This window comes from Diabrotica undecimpunctata, chromosome 10 (assembly GCF_040954645.1).
Source record: "Diabrotica undecimpunctata isolate CICGRU chromosome 10, icDiaUnde3, whole genome shotgun sequence".
NCBI classification, from domain to species: domain Eukaryota; kingdom Metazoa; phylum Arthropoda; class Insecta; order Coleoptera; family Chrysomelidae; genus Diabrotica; species Diabrotica undecimpunctata.
Window position 1 is genome coordinate 10667443 of NC_092812.1, and position 14066 is coordinate 10681508.

At 30.7% G+C, this 14066-nt stretch overlaps 1 protein-coding gene across 1 annotated transcript; it reads left to right on the top strand.

Annotated features, from left to right (window-relative positions):
• Positions 1 to 223: 223 nt before the first annotated feature.
• On the top strand, positions 224 to 4386 carry LOC140452336 (uncharacterized). Its single transcript, XM_072546522.1, has 4 exons — positions 224 to 358; positions 1778 to 1844; positions 3070 to 3139; positions 4159 to 4386. The coding sequence occupies exons 1-4, from the start codon at positions 319 to 321 to the stop codon at positions 4315 to 4317; spliced, it is 336 nt and encodes a 111-aa protein (XP_072402623.1). The 5' UTR covers positions 224 to 318; the 3' UTR covers positions 4318 to 4386.
• Positions 4387 to 14066: the final 9680 nt, after the last annotated feature.

A 14066-nucleotide genomic window follows, 5' to 3' on the forward strand; every position in this document is an offset into this window, starting at 1 on the left:
GACTGTAGAATTAATCAAGATAAGATGACTTAGTAACATTGATTGATATTATGTAGATTTATTATCAGTAAAGCATCAAATTTTCTGTATTACTCAAAAGCAGTTTTTTTAAAATCTTAAATGTTCATTATGTTATAATAAGTACTTCACCTTATCGTCTATGGAAATCAAAGTTAACAAATATAGATAGGTATTGGGGAGTATTAACAATAACAAAAAACGTAATAAGTCAAGTGGTCCTTTTTGTAAGTGGTTGACTTCTTATTGTATATAAAGCTAAACTGACGATGCACATTATTGTGAAATACAATTCTCAACATGAAGACTACATTGGTTTTGACTCTCTTGTTCTGCGTCGGTAAGTAGTAAATGTTCTTTATATTTATTAAGTATAACCATTTTATTATTCTTAACTGTTCATATTTGAATATTATACACTATTTATTATACAATACTTTATTTATATCTGTGTACTTTTGACTAAATGATTTTAATTCCGCTTGTGTTCTGGATATACTAAGTATCTCAGGGTCAGAAACCAAGGAGGCAATTTAAAGAGGCGAAAAAAATAACAAAACTGTTAAAGCCACAAATATACAGTAGAAACGCTAATGATTATTATTATTAGCAGCTTATATTATTAGCAAGTTGGCAATATGTTAGGTCTAACTACACGCTTAGGTTAATTCAAGCCTATATATTAACTTAATTTCCGCATTCTTCTTATTCTTAATTTTCAACTTATCATTTTGTTACTAAAATCTCTCTTCTCTATATTTTTTCTCAAAATTTTTGTCTTGGTATTAAACAAAGCGTTAAAAGCTTTTTTAAGGTATATGTTCAACAAATACATTTTTTTCTGTTTGCTAATATTTATCTGTTATTTGTTTGATGTAAATAAATGGTCCTGGGGTCCTTTCTAACTCTGCTTTGTGATTACTAAATTATGCTGCCAAGTGATAAAAAAAGTTACCAATGTGAATCCATAATACTAGTGTATAGTGTTGTATTGTAGTAGAATATCTAGGCTACCGGTTTCGAGGCTTACAATATATGAACCATCGTCAGGCCACAGTACATAGGTCTTTGTTTTAACAAAAACTAAAGGCTAAAAAACAACATCATGAAATAAAGAATCAACACCTAATACAAATAACTAAAATCAAAATGGAAACAATCAACCAAATAACTTCAACAGATTGTTTTCTTCTTGATAGCAGTAAGTTTATAGTATCTCTTAAAAATATTCTCTTCATCTGTTAATTATTTTATTTTCTTCTGTAAGAATTTCGTTTTACTCTTAATTTTTGTGCCTCAATTTTTAGATTATTTCATTGATTTTAGAACTACATCAAACAACGTTCTAATTGTCTTTATTGTTTGTTTTCTTCTTTTTCCAAATTTTGTACTTTTGTCCATTTTACTTTTGTAACAAATTCTTTTAATAATCTTCTGCATTTTTTAAATTCTTCATAGTTTTCTGCTGTTTTATTTTGTAAATAAGCCTTTTTCTTGTTTTTTGGTTTTTAAACATTATTTAAAAAGTTCATGATATATCTTCAAATATCTTTTATTCCATAAAAAAATTTAATTGATTGTTATTTTGTTTATTTGTATTTATCTGCGTATCTATCTACCGATTACTGGACCCATCTGTAGCGTACCACATTTTATTACATTTAAAAATACAAAAACTTTAAGATAAAAGTTATTTCATTTTAAAAATTTCTAACAATAAAAAGCTGACTTGTGTCTTAGAGCCATTGTTTACTTTTAGGTCTGACCGTATTCGCTCACAGAACCCCTGAGCCTGAACCCGAGCCTACCGACGATCCTGAGCCTGAGTAAGTAAAAATCGTACAAATAAAAGGCAACTTGCTAATAAAATATTTGCCAATCTGGCCTGTTTAATCAAAAATAAATTTTATTGTTAAAATTTCTTAGCCTCAATAATATATGTTTAAGTATTTATGCTGCCCGATTGAAAATTTAGTTTTTAATACGGTACTAGAACCCCAAAAAATGAGATCATCTCAAAAATGAGACTGGAAAAAAGAAAAAGATGTTATTTTGGAAGATAATTAATTGATTTTGTTTATAACAGATCTTATTGCATAGAAAACTGTTTATAAAAACGCCAAGAAATTTTTCCAGAATTAACGATACTGATCTGTAACGTCATTTATGAAAATAACAAAAAGTAGAGGACTCGATACTAAACCTTGTGATACTCTACGTAAATGCTTTTGTGACTAGAGTGAGTATAATTTGCTCTTACTGGTTGTTTACTATTTTCCAAGTAGGACTGAAGTCAATTTAAAGAAGTACCTCGAATTTCGTAGAAATTTAGTTTTTTATCCAAATGTCGTGATTTATACAATGAAAAGCTTTGGCATAGTCACAAAAAACAATGTCAGCGTAACGATTATTGTTCAGTGCTTGATAGACCTCAGGTAGTATAAAAAACATATCATCACTGGTACATTTATTAGATAAAAAGCAGAACTGCCTTTGTTCTAAAGAGTAAGTCTGTAGTTGCATTTATTTTCATCACCTTTATAAAGAGGAGTAATAATGGCTGTCTTTAGGCACTCTGGAAATATATCTATTTTTAGGTAATCATTAATTAGTGAAACCAGGACTTCTTCATATTTTTTTGGGAAATTTAGGAAAATTTTTATGGGTAATCCATCAGTACTACAGAAAAAATTGCTCTTGACACTATTGATTGTTTAGATTAGTTCAGAATTATTAACTAGTCTTAAAAATACCAAATCCGAGACCTTTTTTTTTGAATTCTGGAGATAGAAAGTATGATCTTGTTGTGGCAAAATAGTAGACGTTATATTTTTACGCACATTAAAAAAGTACATTTAGCTTTTTAGGGTTTGGAAGAAAAAATGTTTGAACCGGGTTAGTTTAATTTCTAAGATTGTTTATTATGACTGAGTTTCATTTGCAACATTTTTATACCTTAATAATAATAACCTCAATAAATATAATATTTAAAAAAAAAGTCTATGAAATTGAGTTAATTGAATTAATAGAAAAAGTCGTTTCTTTCTACAGATTTGATTGCGACAACTGTATATTATTTACCACTGTTATCAAGGATTTAGTCGAAGACGGAGAAACCTTGGTAAGTTTTATAAGTAACACTATAGTCATCAAATGTGTGTTCTTAACTGAAAATTTTGTTTTCCATGCTTTACATGTTTTACAAACTTTTGTATGACTGGCATTAAATGAATCGATTTCGTCATTAATAATTAAAATATATTTAAACATGTAATATTACGTACATATTTCGAATATAACAAAATCTGTGTGAAAGATGTTACAAATATATAACAATAAAACGCTGAAATTTTGGTTTTTCAAACTTCCACAAAATTTTATATTATGTTATGACTACAGTTGTTCCCGCAGAGTGCCTTTCTCAATTGTTGATATGTGTTCACACTTTATAGTCTTTAACTAAATAGGTTGGGGAAAGGAGAATTGTTTGCCTTAAATTTGTCATTCAGAATTAAATCTGTGTTTTTTAATATGTTAATTTTCATTGATTCTATCTAATAAAGATAGCTTAAGGTCTGTATGTTGCATGTAAAGAATTCAAAATTCGTTTAACCGATGTAAGTCCATCACTTAAGGTACAAATATATTTTTTCTTAATTTTCATACCGCTGCCGAGATAAATGATCTATGCGATTGTCAGTATTCTTGCAATTTATTATATTTTATTAAAATTACACTTCAGAAGTCATAATTGATGGACCCTTTTTAAAGAATGCTTTGATATATTCATTTGCGTTTCTGTCTATATTGTAACTTTGTTCTGCACATTTGAAAATCTTGCCATCTGTAAGTTTTGTATGAGAATTATTACATAAAATAACATATCTTATCTTATAAGTATATAATTTGTTCTATTTTTTATTTATCTCACTAGTTTTATGCTTAATTTTCACATCTATATTTGAATGTTTCTTATTTAACTAACCTTTCTCTCTATTATTTTACAAATATAATATCATTTTTTATTCATTCATCAATATCGTATTGATATTACTCATAATCTAAACTATTAATTTTTAGATAGTCTAAATTTATAAATTTAAACTTTAAACTAAAATAATCGTGTTTCTGTTATTATAGGACGAAGTTGAAAGAGACGCAGACAGATTATGTGGTGTTCTACCAGGTGACTTGAGAGAATATTGTGAAGATAACTTGCTCCCAAAAGTTGATAGAATCTATGGCCAGTTACAAAAACATACTCCCCAGGAAGTATGCGAAAATTTGGACTTGTGTTAGAGATTCATTAGGGCTTTTTAAAAATATGTAAATTTGAAAACGTCTAAAATAAATATTTAAATACAATAATTTTGTTCCGTATTAAAATCATATTTTTTTGTCATAATTTCATCCTTTTTGTATAAAATAATTAGTGAAATTTGAACCACTACTAGGGCCTGTACCTATACGTACAAAATTTAACTCCTTCCGGAATTAAATGTAAGTAAGCATAGACCAAAAGTCGGAAACAGACTGTAATTTTAAAATCGTCGTCTTCATCAAAATTATCTTCAAGGATGAGGTAAATTTTTGGATGAATCGATGCGTCGGCAAATAATATTGTGCAATTTACAACCATACCAATTCAAAGTAGATCAAAAAACGTCAAATGCATCCTAAAAATTGTCTGGTTAGTGTGTATCACTTGTGGCAAATGATAAGTATGATATATTAGGAAGAAATGATGCCCAATGCATGGAGGGACAGCATAATTGTATCTATATATAAAAATGACTTTTAGAACTCTAAAGAACTATAAAGGAATGAAGTTAATGTCATATATAGAGAAAAGATGTTTGGCGAGCAAGCGGGAAAGACGTGTTTTAGACATTAATCATGCTAGTTAAATCGTAATTATTGAAGTAAATTTAAAAGTAATTAAGTAAAAAGTTAAGTGAAAGTGATTTGTATACTGAATATTGGAACCGTGAGTAGATAAAATATACTTTTTTCATCTATTTGGATTTAGATATTTAAGTAAATCACTGCAATTAGTTATAATTATTATCCAATTTCCATGAATTGGTATCACAGCGAAAACTGTAAAACAGCACCGGTTTTCGTCGGTTTAGTTTAGGTTCTTTTAAAGTTGAAAGTAATGAAGATATTTAAACACACGAATGTTTATTTGGAATCAAATCAATCTGATTTAATGATAATTTCAGAATCCTCTTCATCGTCATCATCTTCGACTGTATTGTCGTACAAACTAATTAGATTCGGTGTTGCTGCAATTAAAATTGCCTTTGCTTTATCGGAAAATAGCAAGATTTTCTGCTTATTTTTGACCGACTACAATTGATGAAAGGATCAGATGCCAGAAGTAATTTATTTAAAACATCTCTGTTGCAATTAATTCTTAAACATTTTCGTGAAAAGTCAACCCGATATTTGCGAAAATGATTATGTGCTTCACCGGCCTCCTCGGATAATTGCCTATTGGCAGAATTGTCTTTTCGATCACCTGCGCTCCATGCATTTTAAAATTGTCACCTGCGCTCCATACAATTTGACATATGGCTTGGCAGTGTATTGGGCATAATTTTTCAATTTTTAATGATCAATCTCATGACCATTTAATATTACCTTAAGAATCACTTTAAACCTGTTAATTAATTCTCCGTTGATGCCTGTAATGCGAGAAAAGCATTCTGTGTTTTGAAAAAACCTCCTAGACGTATTTCCATTATTACTATTTCCATAGCCTTCTTTAGAAATATCAACAATTAGACCCATTTTAGCCCTAAAAATTTCGGAACTTCTCTTTTGTTTTCTTAATAATTTTTTTGTCTTCTGGTGTACGGGCCTGTTACTTTTTATGGGTTCTTTATATGCTAAATGCAATACCGATTCGAAAAAGCGTATTCTGTCATGAAGTACTGAGAGCCCAAACTGTAAAGATTCTTTTTTAGTGGCACATTTTTCTAATTTATTAAAATATTTTGATGTCTGACCATATATAACATTGCATAGTTTATGCAGTGTCCGTTACGAAGTTGGAAACCCTTCCGTCTACCATTGTCAGCAAAATATTGTGACTGATTTTCGCTGATGTTGCACTGTCTTTAGTCTCTATCAGATATTTTGCCAGCTTTTGGATGTATTTTATTTCTTCTTCAGTGACATCTTTCGTTTCGTGGACAAATTAAGCTCTGATAGGTCTGCAAAATCTCACCGAAGAAGGAGTAGGATTTTGCCAAATGATTTCTATTGCTTTGCCATCGACAGAAACAACCAACTTCACTGAAATAATCGAGCTCATAAATATATTTGAATCATTATCTGCGACTTTTTCAAATTTTTGCTTAAATTTAGTTTGGTGATATCCATCACATCCCATTTTAATATTAAAAGTAGGTTCCTTTCTAGTGTCATTTAATGTATCTAAGACTTTTTTTAAATATTGTATAAGGCGCAAAGCCGTATGATCCAGCAAAGTTTGTAGTTCAACATTAAAACTGGTCTCCGTAACAGTTATTTTGTCATCATCTGGGTTGCACTCTTTTTTTTTGCCTTTTGTAGCAAAGGGTAACAAGGGTAGATGTACTTCCGTCCGACTTGTAATAAGGTCCTTTGGCTTCGTGTAAAGTTACCGTCTACAAATAACGATAAAGCTTCCTGTGGGGTATATGGTATATTTCATATCCACGTAGTTTTTTTAGACGAAATTATCTTTCTAATCTTCTTGGCTTTCATCGGTATTAAAGTTATTTGTTTAATCATCTTTGAAACATGTTTATTCCCGGAAGTAACCTGACTGACACGCGCAGCAAACGTCAACTCCTCGATAGGTACGCAAGCCCGTATTTCTTCAGTTCTCCGCCGCTTGCTCGTTTCACTTAATTCGTGTAACTGTTTAACTGGACGAGCGGGTTTAAGTGATAACCACGAAGGTAGTTCTAATGATGTTTTAAGCCATTCTTCATTATTTTTTAGAAATCGTTCATCAGTATTACGAGCTGCCGCCCATTGCTGCTTAAAAATTGCCTTGAAATACTTCACAGAACGAGACAAAATACTCCAATTCTCCCTTGGACATGACGTCATCTGAGCAAGTCTATCTTCCAATAGGGTAAATTTTTCGTCAATTTTCTATTCTTTGACTTCCATTAGGATACAATATAGTTCCCGTCTGGTGATAGTTTTCACCTTTTCCGAAGTATCTGCAAAAAAAATTACATTTATTATAAAAACATATTTTTTTAATTGCACCTACAAACTGTAAAAATAAAATAAAAATATGGGTGCAGTGGGGTGAGATGTTAATACTGTTTCGGTTAGGCAAAGATTCAAACTTTATTACCATAACTTAAATGTAGTGCGACATAGCGCGACACATAAACAAAAACACTAATGTTTTAAAATTTTAGTCAAAATACAACATTATTTAAATGTAAATTGGAAACATAAGTTTAAATGCTGAAACTTAAGGAGAAATTAAGTGTAATATATTAGAAAACAAAGTACATACCTTCAACTTCCATATTCAGTAAGAAACTTTCTGATAATCCACCACAAGACGACATACTAACAAAGAGAAATATATAAAATAATTAAAAGTGCTGTCAACAATGACATGCGTTACAGACAAGTGCTGTGTTTTGACTAATTTCTAGGCGTGTGCGATGATAAAATGGGGGAAGTGGGGTGCGCCCTGTATGAAGCGGTTAATGTACTTTACAAAAAGTTCGTTGCTTGTCTCATTTGGGAATTTTATAAAAACTACTTATGACCGGTCTTTAGGGTCAAATACCCCTTAGTATAAAACTTAAATATCATTTTCGTAAATATCGGGTGGACTTTTCACGAAAATTTTCAAGAATTGATTTTAACAGAGATGTTGGAAATAGATTACTTCTGGAATCTGATCCTCTCATCAATTGTAGTCGGTCAAAGAATAAGCAGAAAATCTTGCCATTTTCCGATGAGGCAAAGGCAAATTTTAATTGCAGCAATACCGAATCCAAACAGTTTGGACGACAATACAGTCGAAGATGATGAAGATGAAGACGATTCTAAAATTATCATTGAATCAGATTGCACTGATTGCGAATATGTGTTTCAATATCTTCATTATTGTTAACGTAAAAAAAAAGGACTTATTTATGTTAAAATTGTACTTATTATTGTAAAAATACTAAAATAGTTATTTTTTTATGTATTTTTTATAAAAATTGCAAAATGTCAACGAAATATTGTTTTTTAATTATATTTTTTGATAAGATAGGGCCCCTAAATAATTATGACCGGTTTTTTATTTTAAATACACCTTAGTGGGGCAGTCCTATTCGACCTCTGATATATTTTTTCAAAAATTTCGACTGATAAATGAAATTGGTGAAATATTAGTAATAAATCAGCTTGGTTGCCAAATGCACGTTTTTCAACTTGGCATCATGGACTTTTTTAAAAAAAAATTTGTGACAGTTAACCTGTTTAAAGACAGAAGTAAAAGTAAAACCAGTAAAGAAACGGTGGTTAAAAAGAAGAGGGTGTTGTTAAATAAAGGCGAGAAAGACAAAACGAGACCCTGACTCAGTTATCATTGGTGAATTATGGGTAGATTCAAAATTATGTTAGGGGTAATATTAATAAATGTAGATAGTATTCCCAATAATTATATTTTTTATTCGTGCTTTTTTTATTCTACTCCGTATATGGGGCAGAATGGAAAAAATTAACAACTATGCATAATTAAATACAAATCTCAACTATTGATTTTTGTATTAAATATTTTTATACATTATTTTATTAGGCAATTTCATTTTTAAAAACAAATTAACTGAAGAAAAACAAGAAATGCAGAGTGTAGTGATGCACGTATATTATCAGTGACGTAAATAAGTCATTCATAAATAAAATAATAATAAAAATCTTGAAGATATATTACGAATAAACACAAATTTAAATACAATACAAAAAGATAAAAAAAATCTCAATGAGTTTGTTGACATATTATATTAAAAGTTATTTCCGAGTTATAATACCGCTTTTAAAACTTTATTGACATAACAATTAAAAATAAGTTCGCAATTATATAGCACTGATTATATTCTAATTTGACCACTTGAAAACTGCCTAAAATGATAATTCGACACCTTATATTTGCACCTATTATTTTTTCATGGTCACTTCTCTTGTTTATTTCCTATTTTTTTTTCAGGTGCTCAATTAAAAAGATGGAATTAATTCCGCATTTTTGGTTTTAATTTGTAGAGCCGCTGTAGATATTGTCCATAAACCACTTGCCCTAATACCATTATTTTTGAGCGCTCTCGAGTTTATTGGTAGGATAACTTTCTTATCGCAGTTTCTTATCGCAGGCTTCGGACGGAGCGATAAAACGCACAGAGTATGATAAAAGAGGACAAACGACTGAAACGATTGTAACGACTGATAGTGCGAATCACAGATTTTATACCTATGTGTACACACATTATATATACTGCGCTCGTTTACGGGTATATAGAGTTGCACACTCTTCTTCCACTTACTATTTTTCATTCCACACACACTACGTGGAGTAGTAAACGCAGTCCCATGCGTGTGTCATTTATAACATAAGTTTCTTTCGCAGCATGAGTAATAGACGCTTTTAGAACCAGTTCAAAATCCTTATAGTAATCGAGTTGTACCTCTTGACCACCTCGACCACCTTGACCACCGACCGAATTTCTAACAACCTTCAATTCAGTCGTTAGTGCCTGGTTTGTTTTATTTAACAGCCTAGCCTGATTTGTCTAAGAGCTTATTTGTAAATAATATTTTAATTTTTGGATAGATTTATGTCCTATGAAATGGGTAAGTTCCAGCTTGGTACGTAAAGGTCTTTCTCTATCCTATAAATATTATTATTTTAGAAATTTGAACGAGTTTTTATATTTTCAACCAGAAATATCTACTAGTGACTACGTGGGTAATGGTGAAGATGCCTTTTTATTTAGATGGAATAACAAAAACAACCGGTAACAATTTTTAGGACTTGTCAAAAGAAAGAAAAAATGGATTTTATGTTAATGACTTTTTAGAAACTAAAAAAGTTCCAAAAAACCTTGGAAAACCAAGAAAAACTCGCGAAAATTGAAATATTACTACAAAAAATGTTATTAAAATATAAAACTGCTTATAAAATCTGATGGAATGTATATAAATAAATATAAAAAAAATATTTATGCTTCTTACAATTTTAAATGTAGAGGGTAAATCTATCAGAGACAATCCTGAACGACTCTGTCTTATTCCCAATAAGCCACTGGAACACTGTAATATACTTTAGGGAGTTCAGCCAATTGGTTTGCAGTCTTTGGCTCATCCTAAAATGCTCGACATCCAGCTCATCGTCGAACTGTGGTACGATGGTTTTAAAGTACCCAACGGTTTGTTAGAACTTAGTAACTTAGACAAGTTCCAGTGGGTTATTCAAATAATAATTGCTAGAACTGAAATAGTCAGGCATCTTGTATTCTATAACAAAGTTTATTCTGTTAAAAAGATAACCAAAAACGATTAATATTTTGTTCATCTTATTTGAATTTGCGTGTAGTATCGCTTGGTAAATTGTATAGAGTTCTCTTGTTAATATAGTTGCAGTTCTGAAATTCTATGTTTGAGAATCTCTGTGTTGTTAATTATTGCCACTACGACTCCATTTTCAGTTTTAGACGTGACTGTGTAGTATACTGTGTAATCGGAATGGGAGTTAACTAGATTTCTGAAGAGTTGTATACTAAGATTAGGGTTGGTACAATTTTTTTAAAATTGTAATAGACTTCAATTGACCGCTAGAATTTTTATAACCCAAGGTAAAGGTGAAGATGAAGATATATCATTGTATTAATATAAGAGTTGAAATTGCTTTCAGTTAAGTAGGTTTATTGCATGATAGATTTTGCGGGAATATGGAAAATTGAAATTTGAAGAGTCTTTAGCCATGGATATATTTAAAATGTTAATTTATTGAAATTCTGTTATATAGAGTTATGGTAGAAGTGTAATCAAGCGTTAATAGCTGCCTACAAAGCTCTGTAGTAGGTTTGCCTATTTCAGCTTGTATTGTATTTACTGAGGTTGTTCTGTAACGTATCCAAAGGTTTTAACACTGTTGTGTTGGCAAATGCAAAATCAGCACGTCCGTAATCAATTTTGTAACGAATTCCGAAACAAAATATGTTCCATGTCTTTTTAAAAATATTATTATTTTGTTTTATTAGAGCAAAACCTGAAACCGGTACCAAGAGAATAACTTAATAGTTGTTTGGGATGTACTCTGGATTTTTAAACATAAACTACTTTATCATGTTTATACAACTAATTAGATTACACATAAAAAAAACTTAAAATATCATTAAATATGTTGAGAGTCTGAAAATGCATTGTCGATGTGCATTGGATGGAAGTTTGTCTCTCACTCGTCATTTGGTGGTGGATATAGTTGGGACGAAGTCTTAACAATAGTTTATTTAAGTGTTCTTGTAATATTGATGCAGATCCTTGTGAGATTCCGTTCTGTTGTACTCTAAGATAGGATATAGCACCATTTGTTCGGACTTTTGGACTGTTTTAGGATAATTAATATATTATATTTTCACACTGTATCAAATGCTTTAGTTATATCATACATTTTTGCCATACATTTTTGATTATTTTTAAAAGCTTCGTGAATAGCGTTTGTTGGTGAACAAACTCTGATAAAAGAACATGTTGATAATATAGGACAATATGATTTTGGTTGTAGTTTAGCTTTATTTAATAATAGAAAGAACAATGGCATTTTTCCAGATTTTTAAAAATGACTTTTGTGACCAAATACTAATAAAAATTTGTAATACAAACTTTTGAGCTTCTATGAGAAGTTTTTTAACAAATTGTATTGTTATGTCGTCTGGACAGGGTGAAGTATCTCTCATGCTATTAAGTGCTTCTTGAAACTTTCCATTACTAAGAGATGTATTGAAATGGGTAAATTCATCTGGAGTTATTAAGTACTGCTTCCTGTTGTTTGTAAGTTAAGAACTCTTTACTGTAATTTTGGCTAAATTAGAATTTTGATAGGTATCAGCTAGTTAATTTACTATATCCTATGATCAGTTAGTAACGTACCTTCTTTTTCTAGACTTACGATTTGTTGGTAAGTATGCTGTCCTGATATTTTTTTAGCTTGAAACATTTGGAGAAAAACTTTGAAACATTTGAAGAAGCAAGCAGTAACTTGGAAAATGTACCAGAAGTCCTTCCGGAAAAATATATATTACAATGACAAAAACGAAAAACGGTAAATCAGCTGAAGTAGATGGAATTACAGTAAAACTGCTTAAATACATTGGCACAAAAAAACTTAAAAATCTTAGCGCGTATATCTCATAACCGTCACAAATCAAGATACATATCAGACCTCTGGAATACAGAAAATAATAATTCTCATAGGAAGCAAAGAGGATACCAAAAACATCAGCTCCATAAGTCTACTATTAATTTTATTCAAGACGTTCACAAAAATCATCACCAACAGATTGACAAATGTATTAGATACTGCATAGTCAAGATGGCTGGCTTTAAAAGTAGATTCAGTAGTCTGTAAATTCCATACGCTACAAGAACTAATGAGTAGAGCTGAAGAATATGAAATATCGCTTGCCCTAACCTTTTAAGACTTAAAGAAGACTTTCAGTTCTATACATCACAGGAAAGTAATAAAAACTTTCACCAAATAAGGCACTAAAAATCTATACATAGAAATTATAGCAAAAATAGACTACAGAAAAGCAAAAGTTTAAGTAAAAATTTATGAAAACACTCCTTTTCCCACTACACAATGCGTCCGTTAAGGAAACGCAATATCCTTAAAGCTTTTCACCGCAACCCTAGAATATATACTTAGAAAAACGAGCTGGCGTAACAATGGCCTGTCCATTCTTATATACTTCTGTCATTTGCAATTTACTGACAATATCGTTTTACTTGCTAATACTTTTGCAGAACTACAAGAATTTATAATCGATATAATCAACCGAAATGCAGCTAAAAATGAAGTTGGCCTAAAAATGAACTTTACTTAGATTATTTTTTGGTTAAAATGCTGTAATATTTAAATTTAGAATGCTACTCCACCTAAAGAAAAGAGTAGTTGATCAGTGTATATTACTAATCCTATTCATACTAATGACATACGGCTGCAAAACTTGTACACTAAAGTACTCAAAGATAAATGAAGAGATGTGTGTTAGGAATAACAAACAGAGATTGTAAAAGAAAATACTGAATCAGGCGGAAAACCCAAATCACTAATATAATTAACGGAATTAAATCTTTTAAATGACAGGGGGTCGATCAAACTGACAATAGATGGTCCACGAAAATTACATTGTAATATTCAAGAAACATCAAGAAACCAAGACGACGTTCAAACTTAAGATGGGACTATGATATAAAGCAACAAACATGTATAACATGGTACAGAGAAGAGAATATTAGACAATAGTAGGAAGAAATGAAATCTAGATGAGATCATACATTTCAAACAAACCTACGACTCAATTAATAGGAACAAGTTATATCAAATATTGCAGAGCTTTAATATCCCCCAAAAATACATCCGACTGGTAAAAACAACAATGGATTCGTCAATAGCAACTGTCAGAGTCCAAAATGAGCTCACTGAAAACTTTACGATAGCCCAAGGATTAAAGCAAGGAGACGGGCTGGCACCGACACTATTCAACCTGACCTTGGAATATGTGATAAGACAGCTGAATATAGGAAGAGGTAATCTGCTAACAAATAAATCAATACAGATTGCTATGCCGATGATATCAGCATCATGTCTCGCAGAACAGAAGAGGCGGCAGAAATATATTCACAATTAAAATCAAAGGCAAAAGAGACCGGACTGGAAATAAATATTCAAAAGACAAAAAAGTTAACACAGGCAAGCGCTAGGGGAAACAGACGCACAGTTAAATTAGAGGACGATATTGAAAAGGTAGAAAGTT